The sequence below is a fragment of the Onychostoma macrolepis genome, chromosome 12, assembly GCF_012432095.1.
Source record: "Onychostoma macrolepis isolate SWU-2019 chromosome 12, ASM1243209v1, whole genome shotgun sequence".
Taxonomy (NCBI): Eukaryota; Metazoa; Chordata; class Actinopteri; order Cypriniformes; family Cyprinidae; genus Onychostoma; species Onychostoma macrolepis.
The window spans coordinates 17,318,962-17,338,249 of NC_081166.1; the positions used below are offsets into that span (position 1 = coordinate 17,318,962).

Here is a 19,288-nt window from a genome sequence, read left to right on the forward strand (position 1 = left end):
TCAAGGTCTGCTCGCCTGTCTTATGCAACTCAATTGATTGAGTTAATGCAGCTTCTCAGACTTTACAAATTTAATGGCATATTATAGATCGCTCTGCAGTTCAGCATGGCCTGCAGCAGATCAACTGCATTTATCGCGGTACCGCATTTGCTCTCACTCTCATGCATTAAATCGGGGTTCCTGTGGCAGTAAATAACAGCACAAGGTCGGTTTGGGTTAATGTTTCTCTTCAGGGAGTCACTGACAAAAATGAACACAGAGAAAGACTGCAGGATGCCTGACGTTGACGGCTAAAGAGGAAACGTTTCCTTTTTTTGTGTCTTTTAATCGCCTTTTGTTTTCTAAAACTACTTCCTTTTGATTATTTGTGACGTTGAAAAAACACTTACTCTACGGTTCAAAAGTTTAGGATCGTAAGATTTTTGTATGTTTTTGAGAGAAGTCTCTTATGCTCACCAAAGCTGCATTTATCTGATCAAAAATACAGTAACAACAGTACAAGTGTGAAATATTATTACCATTTAAATACTTTGTTTTGTTTTGTATTTTAATATTTTAAAATGTAATTTATTCCTGTGATAGCAAAGCTGAATTTTAGCAGCCATTACTCCAGTCTTCAACGTCACATGATCATTCAGAAATCATTCTAATATGCTGATTTGTTTTGTTTAAGATTCTTTATCAATGTTGAAAACAATTGTCCTGCTTAATATTCTCAATGAGGATTCTTTGATGAAAGTTCAATAGAACAGCATGTATTTAAAACAGAATCTTTTATAACGTTATGAATGTCTTTACTGTCAATTTTGATCAATGGTTGAATAAAAGTATAAATTTCAAACTGTTGAATGGTATTATGAAAAAAAGACCCCAAAGTGTTGAATGCTACTATATAGTCAAAAAGAAAACCCACGGTATGACACAAACTTATGAGTTTTTTGTTGTTGTTTAATTCTATACCTATATAATTATCAACCAACTTAATAACTACATTATAATCAGAAAAAATTAGCTGAGGGCTGCTTATGGCAAATTTATGTGGTTTGACAAGGGCATCTCTCCGCCTAGGATTTGAATTTTAATGCAGATTGTGTAAAATGGTTTCAAATTAAAGTGCAACAATAAAATCATGCACTTAACAATAATTTTATACTCTTAATTGTCTTCATTCATCACCGTTCATGAATATTCAGTGCTTTTACAAAAACCCATTACTATTCATATAGCTAACAAAATAATTCATCTTATGAATGTTTCACGATTGTTTAATAACAGCTATGCTATACATTTGTAAAACGTGCCTGAATTAATATGGCACTTTAGTGAGACACATCAATCACATGGGAGACAGGAGACAAGTAAAACAGAAGAAAAGACGCTGATGCCAGTAGTCTCCATTTTTATTGCGCTCAAAAATGGAGATAAAGATATAAATGACTTCCCCTTCCTGTCCTCTGAAAAGCGTCAAGAAGATCGTCCTGTGCACTCTTGGTGTTGTCGTTTCAAATGAAACTTTTACAACCAAGTCCCTACTGACATTTAAAACCCAATTTGCGAGAGGCCTGAAAAGAGAAGTCCGCTATTAGTTACAGGTGACGTCAAACGATCCGTGAAACTCTAGAATGCAGTTAAGTGGTTAAAATGGAAGCCTCACCTAGATTGAGCTTATCTTTTACGGCCCAGCAGATGCAGTAGTGTTGTAGAAGCTGTTGGAGAAGTTCCTTTTCATCTAAAAACTCTAGACGCTCAATTCTGTGAATGTAAAACAAAGAATGTCATTGTAGAGATTCTGATCTCAGACTTTCCTGGCACAGGTTGGAAAGTTATAAATATACGCTTGATTACAACTGTACTGGAGTGTTGGCTTGTGTACCTAGCTACATCTTCCTGAGGAAGCATGCTGTAGACCGTCATCATGTCCAGTGCGTTTACACTTTCCCAGCCTGCTGACAGAAAGCGCTCCTTCTGTAGAAACACACATCAGGGTGATTATCATTAACTAAAACCATTAAAACCTTTTTTTTTGGCTAATTGCCAAGGCAACATTTATAATTATTGTTCAGAGTAACTCAAAGCATTAAAATAACTGAAACTTAAATAAAAATGAATAAAAACTATATAGAAATATTAAAAAATTAAAATAAAAACAATTAATTACAAGATATCTAATAACACACTATCATAAAAACCACATTTTCAATTTCAAATGAATTGAAAATATGAATAAATCTATACTAGTATATTAATGAAACAAAAAAAAAAAAAAAAAACACTATCATTTCAATCTGAATACAAATTTCAAGCAATGTTGACTAGATATTCTGAGGCGTCTACAGAAAGTAGAAAAAATTACTAAAACAGAAAATATTAAATTAGTTCTAAACTAATTCAAAATATTAATACATTTACATTAGCATATTAATTAAACTAAAATGACACGCTATCATAATAAACACTTCAACATTTTCAATCTGAATACAAATATCAAGCCATGTTGACCAGATATTCTGAGGCGTCTACAAATTACTAAAACTTTAAAATGAAAACAGAAAATAATAAAGAATGAACTAGTTCAAAATATCAATTAATCTATATAAGTATATTAATGAAACTAAAATAACATACTATCATGATAAACACTACCACATTTTCAATCTGAACGCAAATTGAACAGACCAAGCCATGTTGACCAGATATTCTAAGGTCATTGTGGTGGTACAAAATTATGAAATCTTTCAAATTAAAATGAAAACAGAAAATGTTAAGATTAGATATGACTCACAATCAGTGTTGGGCACGCTACTTTAAAAAAAGTAAATGAGTTATAGTTACTAGTTACTTCTCACAAAAAGTTTATAATGAGTTACATCATTATAAAAATAACTAATTACCAGGGAAAGTAACTATTGGGTTACTTTAAAAAAAGTTCAAATATGTCAAACAACTTGGATGCTCCCAATATTAAATATTATCAACCCTCTATGGGCACCTTGGCAATAGAATTGCCATTGGCTAGAAAATTTTTACCATTGGCTAGTTTACTCACCAGACTAATATTAATTATCTGATATACTATTTTATATCATATACAGTGTGTGTGTGTGTATATATATATATATATATATATATATATAGCTTATGTTTGTAAAATGGCACAGTTTTTTTTAAGTATCTGACACTTAGCATCAGTCAGTCAAGCATTATAATATGATATTATGATAATTTAGCATTATATGATAGAACTTTAGTAATCAGAACAACCATGTATGAATGCATATTTGTCATGTTGACTGAACTTAGGACTGGTGGTGGTGCTTAAGATATTGTTTGTCATTTAGTGTTTCTATAAAAAAGAGGGGGAAAACTAAAAATAATAGGCTAATGATAAGATAACAAAACTACTACGGATTCTACTACTAATAACAATATAAAACGCACTAAGGATTAATGAGCAGCTGGGTTCATGAATATTAATCACGTTGTCTGCGTTCGCTCAAATTGATTTGCTGAAATCAAAACAGGGACGATAATAGGTGAGCGCCAGCCAATGAGATTGTCGTTTGCGCATTAGTTCCGCCCACTACCAGAGAAACCGGCAGTTCTTAAAAGCTGAAGAATTCCAAATTAACTCCGTTATTTTGACAGGAAAATACAACAAAGAATATCGTTTACATGTAACGCGTCAATTCTGCATGTTATGTAAGACTATATCGCTCTGTATCTTTCTTTGCGGGTGTGTGAGACAAAGCGACGGCGAGTCCTGCGCCTTCACACTAGTTTACGGTACGTCAAATACAGGTACACTGCGAAGCCATTCAGATGAACTGAAAAATAAAATTATAGTATTATTATAATAAATTTTAGTAACGCCGCATTTTATTGTCAGTAACGGTAACGGCGTTGTAACGGGGGAAACAGTAATTCGTTTGATTACTCGTTACTGAAAAAAATAATACGGTACATTACAATGAAACTGAAACAATACATTAATGAAACTGAAATAACATACACTATCATCATAAACACTACCACATTTTCAATCTAAACACAAATTTCAAGCCATGTTGACCAGACATTCTAGGGTGTCTACAGAAGTTCACTATGCTGGTGTTAACCTTGAGAGACTTGCACTGATACTGCTTGTGAGACTTAAGTGTTGGCGTTGGTCGCAGTAAACAATGACTTGTGCTTAACTGCTCTGTTTTCCTGAGTCTTGATTACCCATTGTATTTTGAGCAGGAAAGCAACTTTGAATTCCAAGTACAACCCAGTCTAATGTTTTGATTGCACATAGAAAGACACAGTCTTACTGTATGGAGTAGAACAATCGACAATCTTACAGTATGACATTATAAATAAAGTCGCTAGTCCTAAATGTAAGATGTCTTACTTGAGAGTCCAGAGACTGACACACATTCACCCCAGCCAGATTGCACTGTCGTCTCTGCAGATTCTCAATCATGATCTGCCCAAAGCGATCGTTCATGTTCACCTGAAAAGATCTAGACAGTTAGAGATGCAGCCAGGAAGAGCTTGCGCCAAATTTTTATATGACTAGTAATGAAGCTGTTTAACGTAATGAACTCACCTGTTCGTAGTTAATGAACATGGCCGTGGAGAAGGTGTCTGCGATCCAGTGCACCAGGTTGGAGGACTGCTCAGGGGTCATGTACACCAGTACACACTCGGACAGAAACAGAGTGGGCAACCTGGGTGGAGAGAAGCGGGAATACATGGATAAAGGAATGTTAAGCAGTTCATATCAATGGTGGGGAAGTGTTTCTTTACAACACCCATCCTATGATTAAGCTTCCTCTAGAGGGCAAATTTAACTATAAATCATGGGTAACAATTTTTGAATTCTATTAAACCTAAAACTAAAGCACTAAAGCATTAGGTACCATGAACTAACAATGAACAGCAGTACTTTTTATAGCATTTATTAATCTAGGTTAACATCAAATTCTGCATATACTAATGCAATTTATGTATAAAGTAGTATTATTTAATGCATAATAAACAAACAGGAATAAATAAATAAATAATAGTATATTTTCAAATTAACACTACCTACACCACCAAAGGTTTGAGGTCAGTAAGCTTTTTAAAGACATTTATAATGTTACAAAAGATTGCTATTTGAAATACAGCTTGTTCTTTTGAACTTCCTATTCATCAAACTATTGTCAAAACAGCGTGTCACAGTTTCCTTGAAAATATTAAGCAGCACAGCTGTTTTCAATATTGATAATGATGAGAAATGTTTCTTGGGCACAGAATCAGCATATAAGAATGATTTCTGAAGGATCATGTGACCTTTAAGACAGGAGGAATGGCTGCTTAATAATTCAGCTTTGTCATCACAGAAATAAATTACATTTTAAAATGTATAAATTATTATTTTTAAATTGTTATAATAGTTCATAATATTATGGTTTTTACTGCGTTTTTACCAAATAAATACAACATTGGTAAGCATTTTATTGTATTTATTGTGAAAAAAAAAATGTTCATTGTTAGTGTATTATACCTAATGCATTAACTAAATCGAATCTTGTTACCAAATCATGTTTCCTGCATAAAAAAAAGTAAAAGTTTTTTTTCTTGTGAGAACATCACAATTTGTCATCACAAACATCACAATCATGCATTAAAGCAAAACAAGAAGTTTGTTCCTGAAAACAAATCATTACGGTAATACCTAAAAGTACATAGCAGGAAATCACGTTTTTGGAAGAGTGGTTTGCGTGCTATGACAATAGATTTTCCAGATTTTTTACTCAGCATCTGAGACACTAATGGGATTTGCAGACAAGCTGGCAAACATCAAGACGCCACGTTAGGGTGGACTGAACAGGAAGTTGCAAAAAAAAAGCAAAACAAAACCAAAAAAACTCAAGGTGAGAGACCTTGGAAATGATGCCATTGATGTCATACACCTTCTAGAACGGTAGCTTCCTTCGGGTCTCATCAGTTCACATCAAAGAAAACGTGCACTTATTGACGCATCTGAGGAAACTCTAAATGCTCCCGAGTGTACTATTGTCGTCAGGGGCATCAGCAGAGATGCACGAAAACAAAACAACAGATGCGTGCAACTCCTATTGGGATGCCAAACAGGATGGATCAACCCTATCTAGGATGCACAGAATCGTGAAGTTAACTTTCTAGTAAATCAAGTTTAATCTCAAAAACCTATTGTTCTGATACACAACAATGAATTTTAGTTGCTAACTAATGTAACTGAGGTGACAAATTAAACATGAACCTTTCAGAAGACAAATCTGTACATCACAATAAAGATAAGAGAGGCTCATCCTGATGTTGTAACTGCACTTACTACATAATCTACGTAGATAACCGTGTAGATAAAACATCACACAAAAAGCAGTGCAATAGAAAAACTGAAAAATGTTGAATTTATATTGCTACAGTACTTACTCTGGATTTATATGGAACTTTTTTAGTTTCTCCTCTAAAGCAGGAAGGTCTCTTAGATCAGCACTGATGATACAATATCTGTCCGAGTCCAGGCTGTGACCATCTGTCAAAGAGACAAAGTTGAACAGATGAGAGGTTACAGTGAAAAAGATCACTACACAACAGCAAAGTAAAATGCTCTGTTACATTATAATTTGATTTCAATACCCAGAAGGAGTGAATCAGTGGAGTGGGTTTCAATCAAAGGTTTTGATAGTGGAGGTTTCGTCCTGTAATAGATAGACAGATAGATGGATAGATAGATAGTAAGTTAATCATTACCTCAATTGTTTTATGGAAAACATTATTTTTATCTCATGATCATTATCAGTTATCAGATTTCAATCTTCAAAGCCATTCATGTGTTACGCAACTTGTAGGAAGGACACGTGTTTGATCCCTGAATTCTATAACAACCCTCTGAAAATATACTTGTAATAAATATATTACACAAAAAACGCAGACACTTTTTGTGTGAACTTGAGGGGAACTGACTTTATACAACGCAGAGCCAACTGCAAAAAAAGGTTGTGAGAAAGGTCTAGTATCATTTGTTTGCAGATGACACTTTGGTATTCTGTTATCTAATGCACTGAGGGTCGGATTGTATAGTATTGCGTAATTCCCTCTAGACACAGTGTTTGTATTTCTATTTTGTCACTTACATACACACTCTTAAACCCATACAAAAATCTTCCTTTTATTTGCATTTCACATCCGCTCTAGCTTGTTTCCTAGTCTAGCTTTCTAATAAACCTGGCATTGTAGACTATGAATATTGTTGGCTCTCTGACAAATTACTTATGTTCCTCTATTGTAAGTCACTTTGAATAAAAAGCGTTTGCTCAATGCAATGCAAATGCACTGCTAAATGTAAATGCAGTCTTGTGTATATTGCACAGCCACACCTACAGCAATTTCCACTGACTGTTGTTATATAGCAATTAAAAAATAAATGCCCAACCACCCTCCACACAAGTAGGCCTATAATTCATATGCATAACAGGTATTGAACAGTATTATTTCAGGTAGGGTACTTTAAAATGATAAAGTGCACCAAAAGACTGATCAAATTTAATACGCTACAAAATAGATGACAGATATACAATCCAACCATGGTTTGGAGGGTGGATATACTTAGACAGAGGGTCCTAGAAACTGCTCATTAGAGACACTGTCTCCCTCTACAGGAATAGGACTAAAAGAACATGCTAAGCATCCAAAATCATTCATGTTATCATCAAAAAGCAATTTACTGAAAATAATAACAATAATCATATTATAACAGTAAAAACGCCTTACTTGATGTGGTGTATTTTTCTGGCAACAATCATTGGGAAGTCAACTTCGAAGAACTTTTTTGGCATAATGTTTTCATCCTAAAAAAAATGTAGATAGTATTGATTGTTTATCAAAAATATTTTATGGGAGTCTGTATAAGAATATATCTTATTCCTTATTAAAAATACAGATAACTAATAAATGTATTATTATTGTTTTCCTTTTGAATCTTGAAATAGCTAAATGTGAAATCAATTTTAAAAACAACCTTTAATCTCCAAAAAGTAGTATCCAGTCCTGCCCCAAGATTCACCACCTGACAATCACATTGCGTCTTCTTGAGAAAAGCATCAATAAGAAGATTCATCCCGCTGACACGACCATAATAACCTACAGCACAATTAATAAAACAATAGCGCATTTGATTAAACGCAGCTGCAAACATTAACCAGCAGGGGGAGATATTTAAACAATCTGTCTTACCTCTGTTGATCTCAGGTGCTTTACGTTCACCTAGTTGTCTCACAAAATACTGGACGTAGAGGTCAGTCCAGTAACCTTTACTGGTAGCAAACCTATAAAACAAAATAAAAAGTTATGTGAAATATTAAATGATTATTGTAAGTTGATAACAAATAGTACAGCGTGTCTCTTGAACATAAAAATATTTTATAATCTGTAAATGAAATAATTTTTAAGTATTATATACAGCTATTCATTCATATCAGTGACATTGTGCATAACCACGGCTGAAATATATTTTCCCCATTTTGATGATACACAGGATGCTCAATAACACTGCAGTTGAATGTCAAGAGAGAAGCACTGTATCTAAAATCACAGAAAATCATGTTTAATAATTTTATTATTGATCACTGTACGCCGTGGCGTGCTACCTTTTGCATATCGATGCATCGTCGCAAGTTGCTCTGACTGCTTCATCAGCAGTGTCAGAATCTGTAAATGGCTGTTTGGATGCCATGGACACTTATTTGAAGCAATACTAATAAACACTGCGTTACATATACATGCTGTATTTGTATGAACACAAATGCTAAATGTTAGCCAAAATGATCGACTTCCGAAAAAACGCCGCAGTCTAAGATTCAGTTCTTCAAGGTTATCAACAGATTCTTTAAATATTTTTTCAAGCACATTTATTTGAGTCAAGCATACTGAATTTCACAGGCGCATAACAGAAGCAAAACTGGACCAAACGCTCCGATTGACAATCACATGTTTACATCTACTTCCGCTGACGAAACTTTCCCATAATACATCTCGTGGCAGCAAGGAGACCTTACTGCGCATGACAGTGCATTTAATTCACATTTATGTGTAACATTCATATTGGTTAATGTGTAGATGTTTACGCGTATGATTCTGCAAATTGTAATCGAGTCTGTTTTATAAATACTCCGTCGTTTTATATTATTTTTCACAACAATGTTAAACCCCTGCATGACTCACGTAAATGATAACGGGAAAATGTCCCGTGAGCTACAGATGGTTTATAGATATTAGAAGGATATAAAAACGTATCACTTAAATCTTCCATTTAGACGAAAGCCACACATGAAACTAACAAACTATAAAACAAACAAACAAACTAGATAAAGTATTAACCGCGTTATTGTAGATTTGGATTGGATCAGTGTGAGTAGCTGCAGCTGTCAATGATTGAAAGTTCAAAATTGAAATACAGAAACAAAATATTATTTTATTTTTTATTTTATTAGCACTATTTTCAGCTTTTACAACATTTCCAGAACATATACAGTACTTAAAGTATTAAAATAGACAATGAAATCAATAGTGTGACGCAAACAAGTAACATGAGGTGAATGGAATATAAAGGAAAGGGACATGGTAAAATATCTTATAAAAAGAGCACGTTATATAAACTAAAAATTAATATATAATTATTTACTCTGTAAACAGAAAAAAAAGGACAGTTTTGGCCAAACACGAAGAGAATCCTTAAGATGTAAAATTCCTGCAGTCCGTGCAGGGAGTGTGTGGTCATCACAGACGGTAATATGAGTGGACACTGAACTCTACGTAGTCTTCGTAGGCTGCGTCCCAAAACCTTTGGAGCTGCCTACACAGACAGCATTTTTGGAAATCACAGACGCTCAATAATGCTGTCTGTAAAGTCAGCGCACTAGGTTTCGAGACAGCGTCTGTGTCCACATTAATGCCATCACGATCAGCCTGGAGCTGCGCTGATCCGAGCTGTGAAACACACACTCAGTACCGACACGGACGCAGTGATCAGCCCGCTGCCATGCACTTCCACTCTCTCCCGTAGATGTCACGGGCTGGCATACGTGGAAACACCGCTCACTCCCGCTTACGAGAACAGTTGCAACACGGAATGACATGAAACGAGCGCCGCTATTCACCGGAGCTAACTTTTTCCACACTACTGTTTTTTTCTCTCCCGATCGGCTAGTTTTCTAGCTGCTCGAGCTAACCGTACACCGGGCTCTTTTAATGTAATTATCCACACGACTTCACCATCGTGCTCAAGGATCTTTCGGCTCATGAGGCATCGACGAACACACTCTCCTCTTCTTAAAAACTGGGTTTTGAGGCCGACGCCACTAAAATGAAGAAACAGTTCAATCGGATGAGACAGCTCGCCAATCAAACAGTTGGCAGGCGAGTACAGATTTAAAGTTTTTATTCGGTTTTGCCCTCTCACGGATGGGCACGGGCAGCTCTGTCATGGTTTGGTATGTTGTTGTTATGTTATGTTGTCAAGGCGGTTGCTGCCTAAAACAAATCTTTTCGATTTAAGTTACCTCTTAAGCAATTAGCTAAAGAGTAAACTTTCTTCGTTGCTTTACATTATATATTTAGATTACGTGATTGTTTGACTACAAACTCAACTTTTTGCTACTTTTGATTTGACTATTGACTGTTACACTACTGCGGACTCGTTACTATGTAATACTAAATCTCAACGGGAAATGGTTTAAGATAAGCTATCTGATAAAATACTGAAGATTAGAAATGTCTGATTTGTAAATGGATCTTTCTATTGAATCGGATCTTTGCAATGAATCGGTCGCATCTGTTCAAAAACTGGTGTGAACAGTTCGTTAATGAATCGACTGAACTATTCGTTCATGAGTCAGTGTGAGCAATTTACCAGTTAGTATAACAGCAAGTATTTAAATGGTAAATATTTTTTGTTGTATACAAGGATTATGCAGTTGTTTGACCGCAGTTTTTTTTAGATATATTACTTACTTACTATAATTACTTTAGAGTAGCACTAATGACTGTTAGTAGGATTCGTTGCGGCCTTATATATATGCTGTGCCTGTAAAATAAAGTTTCTGATAAACTACTTGTTGCCAGTTGCATAAACATAGCCACTTACGTTAAGAAAAATAACTAGTTTGACCAACTAGCACTTGGACCAGTCTTTAAGAAAAAGAAAAAAAAAGAAAGAAAGATGACTAACTTTTAAGACTAGTCTAAGCACTAGAACGAATCATTCTTTGGAGTTGAGTCTTTGAAATGAGTTGGTCAGATCTGTTCAAACAATAATTAATTTGAACTATTTGTTCACAAACCGACTGAACGAATCAGTCTGAGCGGTTCTTCTCAGTTCTCAAACTCATTCAATGAAAATTATATTTATGTTCTAACACTGAGTCATGACTGAAACAAACAGAACATAAAATTATTTAAAAAAAACATGTATTAGTAAAACAAAAAAATGAAATAAACAGCTATATGTGACAACATGTTGTTTTATTGGAACATTTCAGTATATGTAATACATTATGTTGGGGATCAGAACGTAATATAACCGCTGAATCATTTTTTGTTTTTCCAACCGGTTCTAGGAACCGAATCATGATGAATAAGTCTGCCTCCTATCACTATCTCACATATTCCTTCTTCATAGGTACATTAAGAACATCCTGGCTCTTTTTGAAAATTCAGTTCTTGGATGTTATGTGTGCTTATTTTATTTTCTAATGTTTGTTTGTCAGCCAAAGTGTCCTTTGAGCTCATACTTTGTATCCTACATTGAAATGGCATGTGCATGGTCATCACTTCTGACTCCTCTGACTGTTGATAAAGCTTCAAACTGCATTCTTCAATCTGCACAAGCTGCTTGAGGGTAAATGGGCCTGTAAATTCTCAACATACAGGGCACAGGTCTCTCAGGGAGGTGTTAAAGCTATAAATGCTGGGGTTTTTTTTTTCTTCCTGACGTCAAACAATATTTTGTTCACTTTAAGCCTTTTGAGTAGGCCTAATACAGACTTTAAATTAAGTTTGTATCAATCATACTAACTTTATTGAACAGGCCACATGACTAAATGATCTGTAACATTTCTAGCAGATAATTACTTGCTTGCTTGGAAAGATGGTATCAGAGATGACATGCCTTTCACTTTAGTTTTCTAACCAGTCATAACACATTTGCAAGGAGGGATGTACCTGCCTATCAGCTATGCTCATTTAACTGGCGGTTAACCTGACCTTTAGCATCCATGTCTGCAGCCTCATTCCTTTTAAACGTGTGCAATTCGATCAGCCACCAGAGACATTTGGCTAGCCTGATGACAATGAGAAATGCCAGTAGCTAACAGTTTACTAGTGTTCACGCTGAGCCCAACTGGGGCAAGGTCATCCCTGTTCAGTTTAAAAGAAGATAACCAAGGTGATTTATGATTTTGTTGCAAAGTTAGGAATACCAGGAACTTTACAGCCCCCTCATTCTAGGCCTCAGAAAATTACTGTCTGCTATAAAGAGGGCATTACATCCACCACAACAGCCCAGACAGTGTATTTTCACAATATGTGAGGTGTCAAATTATACCTCTAAATGAAGATCTACAGTACATAGTAATGAACTTACAAAGTGTCATTTGGTTTTAAAGTAATTTAATTTCAAATATCAAGCATCACAGTGTATAGGAATACACTGAATAGGAATACACTACACGCAGTGAATGAGTAATATTCATGACCCTGGATGCCGTGCCTCAAATATTCATTCACATGTGCCCATGGGCTAACTGAGTTGTTTGTGAAGTATGAGGCTCTGTAGTGTTCTATCTGTTATTAAATCACACTGCTGAACTGTTTATGATCTGACAAGGTCCATCTGACCTGACCTGTGACCTGTATTGGTCCCTTCTTTTAGTTAGTGTATAATATGTGACCCTGGACCACAAAACCAGTCTTAAGTGTCAATTTTTCGAAATTGAGATTTATACATCATCTGAAAGCTGAATAAATAATCTTTCCATTGATGTATGGTTAGGATAGGACAATATTTGGCTGAGATACAACTATTTGAAAATCTGGAATCTGAGGGTGCAAAAAAATCCAAATATTGAGAAAATCGCCTTTAAAGTTGTCCAAATGAAGTTCTTAGCAATGCATATTTAACTAATCGAAAATTAAGTTTTGATACATTTTACAAAATTTACAAAATATCTTCATGGAACATGATCTTTACTTAATATCTTAATGATTTTTGGCATAAAAGAAAAATTTCTAATTTTGACCCAAACATTGTATTTTTGGCTATTGCAACAAATATACCCCAGCGACTGTTTTGTGGTCCAGGGTCACATATATGGAAAAAAAATTTGCAAAGGTAGACATAGTTTTCTTTTATTCAGCAAGAATGCAGTAAATCAATTTTGCTACAAAATATGTTTATTTTTAATGCATTCTGTTCTTTTGAACTTTCTTGAAAAAAGGATCCAAAAAAGTGTATCACTGTTTCCACAAATATATTAAGCAGTTTTAGCATTGATAATAATAAAAAATGTTTCTTGAGCACTAAATGAGCATATTAGAATGATTTTCTAAATGATTATGCAACATTGAAGACTGAAGGCTGTCCAGTTTAGCCATCACAGGGATTAAGAACATTTTAAAATCTATTAAAATAGAAAACAGTCATTTTTAATAGTAATAATATTTTTCATAACAATGGTTTTTTATTTTACTGTATTTTTTAAAGGGGTCATATGATGCGATTTCAAGTTTTCCTTTGTCTTTGGAGTGTTTCAAGCTGTTTATGTATATATAAGATCCGTAACGTTGCAAAGACTAAAGTCTCGAACCCAAAAAGATATTCTTTATAAAAGTTAAGACTCGTCCATGCCTTTCTAAAACGCCTCATTTAAACACGCCCCCACATATGTACATCACTGTGTTGGAAGATTTGCATAACACCGCCCAAATGTTTTATGCAAAGAAAGAAGGTGTAACTTTTATTCTCGCTGTAGTATTGTTGTCTGTCTGTTTCCAAATATGGTAAGGGTTGTAACACTTCTGTAACAAGTTTGAGTTATTCCGCCAATCACAACGCACTTGATAGCTGGCCAATCAGAGCACACCTCGCTTTTCAGAACGATCAGCTTAGTAAAAATCGACACGTTTCAGAAAGGCGGGGCTGAGAGGAGCAACAATAATGTACGGTATATGGAAAATAATGTTTGTTTTTTCATTTTAAACCGCATAAAAGAAATGCAATGCATTACACCAAATACACAAAATAATGTTATTTTTAGCATCGTCATATGACCCCTTTAATTGAATAAATGAAGCCTGCTTTAAAAAAAAAAAAATGTTGAATCATAGTGTAACAGAAATTTTTGACTGCAGGTTGAAGTGTGTGTGTGTATATGTATGTGTGTATATATATAATTTTTTTTTTTTTTTACTTTTGTTTCTCATTAACAATTTTGTAAACACAGAGTCATTTGCTAAATAACACGAAAACATCAAAGCCGGTTTGTTAAATACTGCCTTGTAAACACAAATGTTTTACATGTGGATAAAAGAGATTCAGCTGGAATTCTCATCGCTTCCTGAATTTATTTTACGAACAATAAATCACTTTAGTGTGATGCAGAAAGCAGACTTGAAGCGGTTGAGGGTCGGACGGACGTAAGGGGGGTGTCGAGGTGGCTGGGCGCAAGGCTCAGCTGGTCCCATGGTTCCTGTGATTGTGATTGTGAGGAGGCAGTACACTGTGTTCGGCATGCAACCCCTCAAAGGAAATCTCTCCTTTATTCTTTTTTTAAACAGGAAGTCGTACTGAGGAAGTTTAATTTCTATGAATGAAATCAAAGAATCAACTCTGAGGCAGATCCAGCGATGATCTAGGGTTTAAACCATGTGATATAAGATTCTACCCGACGATCTAAATGGCACGCTTGTGCGTAACACCATCCCAAGGTACATTAGTGCCACGTTACCTCACAATTTATCAGAAGACTAGAACCACCTGTCAGTTTGCTGATGATGCATATCTATTGTCAGCTCAGGCTTTTCACTGGCCTCGGGTGCTGTGTTTGTTCAGCAGAGAGGAAAAGCAAGATTGTAGTAATTAAATTAAAAGCGTGGCTGTTTTAATAGACTGTTACAGAAATCAGCAGTCAGTGCAAAGGCTTTTATGGTTGCTATCTGCTCTTAATCAGCTTCTTTATCAAATACTGTTGATATCAGTGTGTAATAATGCTCAGCTCAAACCATGAATGGATAATATGCTTCAGGTCATACGCTTGCCACTTCACTGAATATAATGTACAGATAAGGATAATGTAAGATAATTGTAAAGTATAATTTAGTTGCTGCTGTCAGGCGATTCACAAAATTTGAAAACCGGGATCAGTGGTAAGAATGGGCCTAATTAGTGTGAGTGACTGTGGGGATAATACTGCGTTTTTTAGCATTATATATCTGGCTAACAAAGGGGAGTCTTTGGCATTTGTTTTCAAAGTTAGAAAATTGATAAATAAAAAATTATAAACAAATTACATGTACTTATGCACTTAGCTGTCATGGAGAACATTGCAAATGTTAATGAAAAAAGTAAATATATAAATATAAAAATTATAAAAATAAATTAACTTTTTACACAATGTTGTTTGAAATAGCAGTTTTTGTTACTTTGTACTTTATGCTTACTATACTTAATGTTTTTTTGTTGTTGTTGTTTTTTTTGACCCAGTGAAGATGTTGGGAGGGCAAGTACACTACTGGAGTCGCTAGAATTTTAGATTGTGATAATATGAAATGTTTCCTGAGCAACAAATTAGCATATTAGAAAGATTATTGAAAGACACTGAAGACTGAATGGCTGCTTTGATTTCACAGAAATAAATTACATTTTAATTTTAGATGTTATAAAAGAACAACAGTTATTTAAAATGTTTCATAGTGTTATTGTTTTTTTGGGGGGGATATTCTTTATTTTGGTGTACCTTTTTTTTTTTTTTTTACTGTATTTTTGATCAATTGCTAGCCTGACAGTGTCTGGAGAAAGCTCTGGAAACTGTTTATTTTCAGATCTTCTTTACATGTGACATCAAGAGCTTGATTCAGACACACTTTCAAGATGTTTGGAGTTCAATCTGGATTGGTTTCAGTCTTTTAGGCCCTTTTTCTTGTCCTTATGTTAATTGAAAGCAGCTGTTCTCTACTGTCACGAGGTTACAACCGTGGAGTTTTGGCAGAAGGAGGAACTGGGGCTGAGATTTGTGGGTAACATGGCAGACTAAAGGAAGACATGAAACGGTACAGAATCAGACTCTTGAGCTTTGACAGATCATTTTTCAGTTAATCAGACCCTGTATTCTGCTTTAACCACATTAGTCGAGCTCCATTAGAAGCTTATGACAATCATGTCTGCTTGATTGCTCCTCAATAATTGCAATGGCAATAATTTGTATTACTTTTTTGATAACAAAAAGAATACACAAGATCTTAAAATTACCATAATTAACTGTCAAGCCAGCTTTAGTGACAGATGTTTCAGTAAATATATAAAAGATAAAAGCATGCTTTTACATATGGAGCCTTATGGTTGAAATACATAAAATGAAATTAATAATCATAAAACAGAGATGCAACTCATTAGCTTTGGACATGAGCATTCATTACTATAACCATTGAGTTACAAACAATTTCCATTTGAAAAAATGCTGTTATTTTGAATTTTGTGCTTATTCGAGAATCTTAAAAAGTGTATGATGGTTTTCAAAAAAATATTAAGCATCACAACTGTTTTTAACGTCAAAAATAATATGAAATGTTTCAGAAATTTGACACTGAAGACTGGAGTAATGGCTGCAGAAAATTCAGATTTGCCATCACAGGAATAAATTATTATAACTATACTTACATTGAAATGAAAAACAGTTATTTCAAATTGTAATAATATTTCACAATATTACATTTCTCTGTATTTTTGAGGAAATGTATGCAGCTTTGATGAGCATAAGAGACTTCTTTCAAAAACATTAAAAACACCAAAATGCTTAAATGTGGTTACTTACAGTAATTAAAAGGGTTTTACTGCAGTATTTTTACATTCACGTTTAATGTAAATTACTGACTTCCAAGACACTGGCAAATAAGGTCTAGGCTGTAAAAGAATACCATAATTACTGTCTACCTCTTGGAGAACAAATAAGATTTTGTGAGTGTACAATGAAACTAATACTCCAGGTTATGATGGGCAAGATTACACTATTGTATAATGTATGACATCCTCCATGCTTTCGAATGTTACGGTTGCCACAACAAAAGGTGCAGACACGGAGACACACAGGAAACATTTCAACAATGTTTTATTGCCACATACTGCTGTATGCTGGTTATTATGTTGATGTGAACTCGCAGGATCATAAATCTATTCAGATCGTATCTACCTGTTCTCCTTGCACACTTCATTATATTTGATTGAACATAGTGAAATCCTTTCTGATCTTTACAGTAGCGAACACTTGGGTAACAAACACCGACGAATCAATAAAAAGTTCATAAACGAAGACAATTTTTAGGTGAGTTCACACAACCTGTCTCTGAGTCATTGTTCTGAAACCGTAGGGTGATAGATGTTTTTGTGTGCATCTGTGTGTAAGCTGTGTGAACTGAGCCGGTGTTGTCCTCTCACATTCTCTGTCTCAGATAGACAGGACATAATCTGTGCCATGGTCAAAGCCCTCTATTAGTTTACTATTAATAGGGCCTTAACTATTTGTTCACAAGGCTGACAGTCGACTGCTAAAATTCCCTGGGAAAGTAAATGCCTGTGACTCCCGTTTCGGACAGCTGGTTTCATTAGACAGACTGTCAGCTGTTGGCTGCTCCTACACTTGATCATTACTAAAGTCAACAGTTTCATTTATAAACATTATTTCATACTATAGGCTTCACAATTATTTGGAGTAAAACTGAAATGGCTACATGACTTACAATCCCAATTTAACAATATATATGTACAGTATGTGCACTGTATGTGTTTTAGAGTGAAGCATGGCACAGTGTACTTTTATTCGCGAGCAGCTCATGAACCAGTGCTTTCAGTAGCACCTTTCACACAAATTACCGGTAAATTACCATTAAGAGATCATGTGTGAACAGGACCTTTTCAAAAATACGGTAAATTCATTCTGGGCTGCGTTTCCTAAAAACATCGTAAGCTTAACTACGTCATAGACCCATTGAAAGCAATGGAGCTTCGATCAACTTAGGCTTACGATGCTGTTGGGAAACACAACCCTGGTAATTTGCCAGTACGAGAAGTTGTAACATTACCTGTAAATTACCGGTAATGTGCTCTGTGTGAACGCAGAACGAGATTACTGGTACGAGCACGTATGAGTTCAGAATGCGCTGACGTAAGTTGTCTACTCTGGGCCAATCATAGCATTCTGACACAGATACTCTGCGCTGTTTACGGAAGTCAAAGAAATGTCTGAAGTAGTCTAATATGATGTCTGTATGATGCATAAATGTGGACGTTTGACACAAAAATGAAAACATCAAGAAAAACACTGACCACGTGTACCCCTCCATGTTTAGAAACATAACACCGCGAGTTGCAGCTATTAAAAGGTCATTTCTGGTTAATGTGACAGAATTTACCGGTATTTTGAAACTGATGTGTGAATGGTGCTTTACGGGTAAAAAGACAGAACGTCATCACCTGTGTGAACAGCGCATTTTTGTATTTACCTGTAAAGTCATTCCAGTAATTTTACGGGAGTTTACTGGTATTACAGTGTGAAAGGCTACAGCAGTGTCTCAGGGCGGTTTGATTCACGTTAAATGCTGCACCACACAAACTCATCTCATCTCAGCATCTGCTCTGAGTTTGGTTTGCTTATAACGTGCATTTGAGAATGCGACATGTTTCAATCATCTTTCCAAAGTAAACCAGCTGTTGTCGACAAAAGGACAGACAAAATCTTTAAAGGCTTCCTGTGGTTTTCCACCCAAATAAAATCTTGATGGTTTAATGTTTAAAAATGAATAAATTAAGACAGCCATAAATATTAGTATTGTAATTTTACAGTTGTGCTGTAAAATTTAATTTTATCGTTTTATTTTTCTTAAATCTTCATTTATTTATTTATTTTTTTCAGTGAAATATTACAAAATTAATATTTCTAATTTTAGTAATACATTTTTTTTTAATATATATTTTTATATTATTATTATTATAGTTATTTTGGAATTATACTCG

General features: G+C 34.8%; 2 protein-coding genes across 3 annotated transcripts in view; one reads left to right on the forward strand and one right to left on the reverse strand.

Moving 5' to 3' along the window:
- Window positions 1-1,039: 1,039 nt before the first annotated feature.
- Window positions 1,040-9,020, reverse strand: lcmt1 (leucine carboxyl methyltransferase 1). The gene is made up of 11 exons (XM_058794544.1): window positions 8,658-9,020; window positions 8,245-8,336; window positions 8,030-8,151; window positions 7,783-7,859; window positions 6,649-6,710; window positions 6,442-6,544; window positions 4,589-4,709; window positions 4,391-4,492; window positions 1,874-1,965; window positions 1,655-1,752; window positions 1,040-1,562 (listed from the first exon to the last, which is right to left on the reverse strand). Exons 1-11 carry the CDS (start codon window positions 8,741-8,743, stop codon window positions 1,540-1,542), a joined length of 978 nt encoding a protein of 325 aa, XP_058650527.1. The 5' UTR covers window positions 8,744-9,020; the 3' UTR covers window positions 1,040-1,539.
- Window positions 9,021-9,604: 584 nt separating this feature from the next.
- The window catches only part of arhgap17a (Rho GTPase activating protein 17a), a 29,787-nt gene continuing 20,103 nt past the window's right edge, over window positions 9,605-19,288 (forward strand). Inside the window, exon 1 of one of the 2 annotated variants that reach the window (XM_058793497.1) lies at window positions 9,605-10,425. In XM_058793497.1, coding sequence (XP_058649480.1) covers window positions 10,373-10,425 — 53 coding nt within the window. In that variant the 5' untranslated portion in view covers window positions 9,605-10,372. The remainder of the gene's footprint in view (window positions 10,426-19,288) is intronic. The other variant, XM_058793498.1, reaches the window with a different exon arrangement.